The sequence below is a fragment of the Hippichthys cyanospilos genome, chromosome 13, assembly GCF_059441005.1.
Source record: "Hippichthys cyanospilos isolate Australia breed blue-spotted pipefish chromosome 13, RoL_Hcya_1.0, whole genome shotgun sequence".
Classification (NCBI taxonomy): domain Eukaryota; kingdom Metazoa; phylum Chordata; class Actinopteri; order Syngnathiformes; family Syngnathidae; genus Hippichthys; species Hippichthys cyanospilos.
The window spans coordinates 17,855,569-17,864,006 of NC_142381.1; the positions used below are offsets into that span (position 1 = coordinate 17,855,569).

At 38.9% G+C, this 8,438-nt stretch overlaps 1 protein-coding gene across 1 annotated transcript; it reads right to left on the reverse strand.

The window, feature by feature from the left end:
- Positions 1-961: 961 nt before the first annotated feature.
- adrb2a (adrenoceptor beta 2, surface a) lies at positions 962-5,494 on the reverse strand. The gene is made up of 2 exons (XM_088432194.1): positions 5,081-5,494; positions 962-4,805 (listed from the first exon to the last, which is right to left on the reverse strand). The coding sequence occupies exon 2, from the start codon at positions 4,803-4,805 to the stop codon at positions 3,549-3,551; it is 1,257 nt and encodes a 418-aa protein (XP_088288320.1). The 5' UTR covers positions 5,081-5,494; the 3' UTR covers positions 962-3,548.
- Between the last annotated feature and the right edge of the window lie 2,944 nt (positions 5,495-8,438).

Consider the following 8,438-nt stretch of genomic DNA (forward strand, 5'->3'; position numbering starts at 1 on the left):
TTATTTAAAAAAACAAAACAAAACAAAACAAACATTTCATTTGATTTTATATTAAATTGAGAAGTATTGATGACTCTTCGATCAAGCAACCAATTCAACCAGTTTAATATATTTTTTTGAAATTGAAATCCTTTTTAATGTGTCCAAATGCTTTTTGTGTCTATAATTCCTTGCTAATGAGGCAATGAAGCTAATGTTGTTTTTGACTGAATAACTGGCAGCAACCTGGTTGGTTTGTTGTATGGAGGCGTGCAATTTGCAAAAGTTTATTTTCTAAACTTCAGTATAGCTTCAAAGTAACAAATATACTTGTTGTCATATTGTTGCTGAATAAAAAGGGCACTTATGTTTGGATTAAATTTTTTTGTTTGTTTGGTTCCTGCAAACATTTGCAATGAGGGTTCTTGGAAAATTTGCTTTCTAAAAGGGGTCCCTGACTCTAAAAAAGTCTCACGTATTTTGGACAAAAATGCAAATGACTATTTTTTATACATGTGCATTGAGGTTGATAATAATTTAAGGCATATTGTTTTTGTACTTTTTTGCCAACTATCCTGCACAATTTAATGAACTCACATTAGGTAGATTTTTAAAACTGGGCCAGAGAAAAACCAGGCAGAGATACTGGGTAAAATCCTAGTTTTAGTGTGATGCGATTATAAAACCCAACACCATAGAGACATTTTAACCTTGACTAAGGAAATGTCAGGAAAAATAATGTTATAAGATACAAACTGAATACTACAACCACACCAAAAACAGTATTTCATAAAGACACTATTATTGGTGAAAATACTATATGACAATCTTTCTTTTACCAAATCATATGGTATTTAAGAAAATATGGGAACTGCAAAATACAACGCAACCTTTACCAGTTTTGCGGCTGTGTTCTAGGTTCCTTCTGTGTAATCCTCCTCTGTTGCATAACTTTACAGCAAATTTGCCTTGAAGAACAACACAAGAAAAGTAGACCTCTTTATTGTTGAGCAATTTAATGATCACCAAATGAGGACAATACATGCCACATGTAAATAATTTAGTTCAACACAACAGCTCCAGCTTTTTATAAATATCACAGGACATCACATGATGCTACAGACATATACCCGCCACAAACTTGTGCGTGGAATTGAAAAACATCTAGTAAACATTGAGCTGCAAGGGCAGCCACTTATCACACAGTGGCTGAAGCATATTTAGTATCAATAATTCACACATCAATGAGCCACAGCAGCCTACCAGACAATTATTTTGCAAAAGTACGTATGCAAAATCACAATAACATCCAGGTAATGTGAAAAGCCTAATTATTGAATGAGTTTTGCTGTTTTTTGTTCCAATCTTAACGTACTAAGCCAAGCTCTCATTCTCTCTATATGCCATTGTACTCAGGGAGTAATAAGGATGCTTGACCAACCACAACTAACTCTCAATTCACTTTTTTCATCCAGAATTGGAATGTTGTCATGATCATTTTTCCTATGATTCAAAGTGCACATATTAACACGTTGCGTGCACGTGAAAAAGTATTCACTTGAGTTGAGCTGCAAGGAGAGGGCACTGCCAGGAGGGAGCAGTGTGGATATAACAGACCGTCGTTCACGGCCACCATTCATGGGACTAAAGAGATCACTTGGAAAAGAAATAGCAACAGCACATCAGCACAAAGACAGATATGCTAGGCCAAACATAATTCTTTGAAAATACATATGGGGGAAAAAAAAAGTGAGCCGGGTTTTTTACAAACCTGAAATGTGACAGTCAAATCCACAGTCCAAACTGTAGTTCATGGTGCATGTAAATCAATATAAACATATTCAGGAGTCATTAACTCCTTTCTTCTTTGTTTACTTTTGACACAGTACAGTGAAAGGATATCTTTCAGGCAACCAATTTGCTTGGTAATAAATTCATGAAGAAGAAATTCAGGGATACAAAAATAAGAGCGTAAAGGCTTGTTTTTGTGTTTCACTCGCACACATTGTCGTACAATGACCCCTCCCCTCCCCCATACTTGTGTCAATTTGCTAGACTTTGTCATGCTAGATAGAACCGAGCAATACAGTGAACGGAGATACAAAGTTCATGAAAACCTGGGGCAAGGTTACTTCCACAAAATCAGAGGTTACTAACACTGACTGTGTTCTCTTCCTCAGCCATCTGTTGCGACATCTAGCAAACTGTCGCCACAAAATTAACCTGACTTAAAAGCCCTAACTACCTCCAAGCATTTTAGGCTGTGAATGTGAGCTGTACTTATATCCAATAAACTTGCCCTTGTAAGACTCATTTTCAAATTGGTCCTTTGGGTGATGGCAGCATTCAAACAGGGAACTTTGTACAGAGTTGTTGTTTTAAGGGAGGAGATCAGATCCTGTAGCTTGACAGTGGAGATAATGGATTTACTTTTGTTTATTGGGCTGGACTCAGCTGGATTGGGGCATTTCCTGGAGACAGACACACCAAGAGAAGAGAACAACTCTGTGCGGAGACTCTTCTGGATTATTTCATGGCACTACAGATATCATGTAGGATAAGGGAAATCTGGAAAATGTCACTATCGTGAAAAACGTGCACTGCTTGTCTCTTGTCATTAAAATGATTAATACTAAACACATCTTGGCCTTTTGGCTATTCCCGCCCTCTGTGGTGTATGTGCATACACACAAAAAGCCACATGCACGCACACACACAGTCTTACGTTCATGTTGTAAACACAGTACTCTCATTCAAACACAACATTTAACAAAACACTTGTGCATCTTTTGAGTATTACATTCAAATGAACCAGTGCACTGAAGGTAATTAATTGCTCACTCAGCTTGTGCCGCTGAAAACATTTAAAACAGAATGCTTATTAGAAAACGTTCGTGCTGATAATGGAATTGCTGATTGCTCTACAAATGTGCAGGGTTTTTTTTTTTTTTTATCAAGAAGCCAACAGAGAATGGCCCCAGGCGTTGCTCAGCTTGCACCGGCGAGACGGAGATAACTGTTATTTATCAGTGGCGCTATCTGCTACACAACCTCCCAAGGAGCAGGCTGTAAAAGGGAGATCAGCCTTAGCGGGGGCCTCCCAAGACAGCTAAAATAGAATGATCCTATACCTGTTGTTTATCTATCGCATTGTCACAAAGGCAAAAATTAAGGTGGAATGGTTTTGGAATGTCTAACATATATGCACCAGCCTTAATCAAATTTGCAATCTAATCTGATAAATCTACAACCGCATACACAGAAATGTCTTTTGTTTTGTTTTTTTAGTTTACTGAAGATAGCTAAAAGAGCATCAGTGCTTTCACTTTGTGACAATGTAAATGTTCAAGCGCACGTTCGAGACGTCGTGGTGAGGTAGATGCAATATCGACAAAACGAATGAATAAAATCTCCCAACAGTATTTGTGTAACATGATAAATATAGTTTCCTGAAAGCAGAATCCTGTGCCTCCACCATGCTGCTTGACTGGCCTTACCTGCCTAAGTCAACGGATGCATGACAGAAGTGTAAACATGAAAAGGTACCCTTTGGGCAAAAGTCTCATAGTTTAAAGTACAGCCTTTACAATCGTGAGGTCTTTACTGCAGTTTCCATTGGAGTCCATCGCTCTGCCTTCAACACCATCAACACACGCACCTTGCTCCACAAAGCCCTCATTGGCCTCATTGGTGCTTTCTTCGGAGTTGCCTTTACTCCGCCCCTGCGGCTCACTCTGCCAACTGTGTCTGTCGTAGATGTATCCATTCATGGGTCCCGCTTTGCAGTTGTGGTTCCTTTTCAGGCAAAGGATTTCTTTAAAGGCGTATCGAAACTCTGGGCTCCGGCAGTAAATGAGCGGGTTGAAGGCTGAGTTTGCATAGCCTATCCAGTTGAGGATCCGATACGTGAGGTCGATGTCCTCCACCTTCCATATGGCAACCACCACGTTGAGCAGAAAAAAAGGCAACCAGCACAGAGTGAAGATCCCCATGATGATGCCCAGGGTCTTTAGGGCTTTGTGCTCCCGCAGGCAAAATTTCACCCTCTTCTGTCCGCGTCCCATATTGGCATCCATAGGGTTGAGGTTGTCACTGTTGTGAAAACGTCCCATGCTTTGGTCAATTTTTTTCAGCTGGCGCTTGGCCTCCTGGAAAACCCGGCTGTAGACAAAGACCATGATGACCAAAGGGATGTAGAAAGAGATGATGGAGGACGTGATGGCATAAGCCATGTTGGTGTAAAATTCACAGCAGTCACTATCATCAATGCATTCTTTTGCTTGCTTATCATCTGATATCCACCACTTCATGTGTATAGGCAGGAAAGATATCAGGGCGGCGATGACCCATACCAGTACCACCACAATGCGAGCCTTACACTTTGTCAACATGGTCTGGTAGCGGAAGGGTGAGGTGATGGCTAAGTAACGGTCTATTGCGATGACGCACAAGGTCTCAATGCTTGCAGTCACACAGAGAACGTCGGTCGCCGTCCAGAACTCGCACCAGAAACTACCAAAGTGCCAGGTCTTGAAGATGATATAACAAGCACCGAAGGGGACCACGATGAGACCCATGACCAGGTCGGCACAAGCCAGGGAGGTGATGAAGCAGTTGGTGACATTTTGGAGACGCTGGAAGCGAGTGATTGCCGTGATGACCAGGATGTTGCCGAAAACAATGCAGAGGACGAGCGTCGACATGATCATGCCCAGCACGATCATTGTGGCCTCACTAAAACCCTCCTCGCTTTTGGTCACATCCGATGAAGAGTTAATCATCTCTGGGCTCACGTTGAGGTACAGTGGGGGGGTTGGACTGTCCATCTGGAGAAATGTGACATAATTCCATCAAAACTCTTATTTTGACAATGGCCTATTGAGACCGGGTAGACTTCTTTCAAAAAAATACACATATGCCAAACAAACTTTTTTTTGTTTAAAAAAAGCAAGCGCAGAGAATTGCACACCCACATGTCAACAGTTAGTTAAATCACACTCAAAGTGCTGCCAAAAACACTCTGCCCAATGCTGCAAAGGTTCAACAAGGCCAGTTTATGAAGCTCATGCAACAAGTTGACCATAAAAGAAAAAGTACAGACCTCAACAGGTGGTTTCCTTCCTCCACTTCCTCCTGAAAGAAAAGTCACTCTTTAATGACTTTCTGTTAAAACTTCAGCGCCACGTCTTTCCTTCTACGCAGTTTCTCTTAGACTCCTGGTGTCTCACTCAGTCTGCCCCTCAGTTTAGCAGCGCTGCTTCTCATGTGTCTCTCAGGCTATTTGTCAGCGCCCTTATAACATGCACTGATGACATCACGGTCAGGTCTCAGCCAATCAGGGAACATACAAAGCAAAGGGAGCTGAGCGCTTCAGAGGGTTTGAACACGTTGTGCCTGCAGCTGCGACTGCACCAGACGAAAGCTGCCAGTACACAACTACTTTAAATTCTAAAGAGTAAATGTTATTATTCTGGAAAATTACTATCCACAAGTTCAGCTTCTTACATTATTTTACAATGCATGAAATGTGCTCTGTGATGAATGTGGAGGGCTTGGACTTTGGCTTTATTTTGGAGAGAAACTGCACGCTCATGCAGTCATACTGATAAATCCAAACTCATTTCAGGATTATCACTGCCAATTTTCCATACAAAACACATTCATTAAATGTACGTGTGCTTATTGCGCATTTGAGTAAGTGATGCACTTAAAGAAAATCACAATAAATCCATCTGTTTGTTTAGTTAGAGAGATCAGCACCACCACACTAATTTAAGGATTGAGATCCTATAGAAATGCACATTTTTTAAAATAAACTTAGTTTGTATCTGTCTTCATTTGTTTTTAAAAATTAAAGATTAATGTGCCAAACGTTAATCACGTTTGTCTCAAAACTAGGAATTTTACCTTGACACTTTACAACATTTGAATTGCTGTGGCTGTATATATATATATATATATATATATATATATACACACACACACACACACACACACACACACACACACACACACACCATATTTTTCAGACCATAAACCACATTTTTTCTTATAATTTCAGCCGTTACAGTCCAGTGCGACTTATCTGCAGGGTTTTTTTTTTTCTATCCACCAGGAGAAAATCTACACATTCAAGAAAATGTGTGTATGCTTATGTGAATCAATGGCTGGGCTGTGCTCAAAAAGAGTTTGAAAAAAACAGTATTAATAATACAAAACTTATTTATAAATTGAATAAGATTTTTAATAAACGTTTCTGACTTGTAAATTTTTAATGAATGAATGATTGTTCATCTCTGCATGCCCTGCAATTGGCAGGCAACCAGCTGAGAGTGGTATCTGTCCTGGGATAGGCACCAACAGACCCTTGTGCGGATAAGCGGCTATAGAAAATGGATGGATGAGTGGATGGTGTATGTTCAGTAAAATAATCAGTCAATTAAACAAAGGGAGACAGAAGAAAATGCTATTGAAGTATTGATTTTTTACATTGAACTCCTATTTAACTCTGCAATATTTTGTCGGTGTTACATTGAAAATATCCATCCATCCATTTTCTAAAAATAAATAAATGTTTAAAAAAAAATATATATATACAGTATATATATACAGTATATATATATATATATATATATATATATATATATATATATATATATATATATATATATGGACCATCTTTATGTGTTTCCGATGATGATGAGGCAATGGTTTGTGGCTCGTAATCCAGTGTGGTTTATCCTTGAAAATAAAAAAATTATGCTGGTGCAGTTTATAGTCTGAAAAATATGGTATATGGGCTGAAGGAAACAGACAAGAAAAGATTGAGAAGAAGATTTTTGGAATAAAGCAAAATTAAAAACTTAGTGTGCAAAAATAACTATAAAAGCCCGGCTCATATTTCAGCTTCTGCTCTCACCAGCCGATGCAGATAACTTGAGCTCTACTAACTAGCAGCTAATTTATCTAGAGGCTGCTATGAAACTTGGCAGCAAGTACCATACAACAAAATGCCAGTGTAATTGAGTCATTTTTTTCATGCCCTGACTTTGCGATTGAATGAATCGCAACTTGTGACTCACCTGCCGCAACCTGTTGTGGCACTATAGGGTCAGCTGACATGCGACATACATTCATGCAACAACTTCAGACTCTTTACAATAAAAGTATAATCACAGCCAACATTTCCAACACATACACGGAACGTTAAAGTGAATTTCACATTGTTCAAAGGGTTTGCGATTTCTTTTATGAAATGGGTCCAAATGACTGATTTGTTGCCAACACAAAAGCAAAATGTGCCTCCTTACTTGCCATACTGTGACACACAAGTCTGAACAAATAGAAATTTACATAGTGTCCGAGAACTGTGATCAAAACTCAGCAAAATCTATCATGACAGCTACACCTATGCTCACATCAACTTTGAAAACATTAGAACAATTTGTCAAATATTAGGGATTTCATGATGATATTTTCCTCTCTTGAAAATTTTTGTGACTTCATGAAGGAAAACTTCATTCATAAAATACAAATTACTGTCATATGTTTTTAGGTCCATATAGGAATTGACAGTGATGTCCACTTTTATTTAGGTGACAAATGATTGCAGTTTTCTCACATTAAGCGATGTAACCGTATCTTACCCATATGTTGAGTTTCAGACTGCTGCCCCAAGTGTCAGCCTGCCGTAGAGTCCACGGCTCACGTTACTGACATATTCATCACGCCTGCGCACCTAACATCATTTTCAGGAAGGAAGTGAGGGGCCGTTGCAGATAAGACCGGCCAGCAAACAAACACAATCACACCACATTCTTTTTATTTTTAACGTCTTAATGATGAGTAACTCTACATTAGCATTTCACAATGCATCAGCTGGTATAACACAAAGTAATAATGATAATAAAAAGTTTATTTTAGTGATACAGTGTCCATGTTTTTCACAGTTAATGGGAACTGAAAAGTTTTCAAGCATGTGTAGTTGGATGCCAGAATTTTTAAAATGTGAGAAGTATTTATAGTTTACATTGAAAAAGATTACTGTAGTTCACATATTTACATAAATCTTAATTATTTAACATTTTACAGTAAGTGTACTGTTATCCCTTCCTGTTTCCATCCCTTGTCAATAGTCAGGAAACACAGAGAGCAGGAGTTGCCCTCAGAGTAATGGGCCCCCTGTCATCGACCTAAAGTGGAGCATGTAGCTGACCAAACATGATAACAGGAACTCAGAATTTAGACTCAAAATTCCAATTTGTTACAACAAAATTCTTTGTAACATCTTCCCAAAACTCTTTTTTTCTCACTCTAAAAACAAACTGCAAAAACTGAGGGCGAGAAAGATGAAGTGCAAAGTGGTGAGGGAGCTAGGACACCGATGGATAGGAAAAACCACAAAGTTACGAAGAAACACTACCACAAAAATTAGCCCAAGGTACATACTGAAGACTACA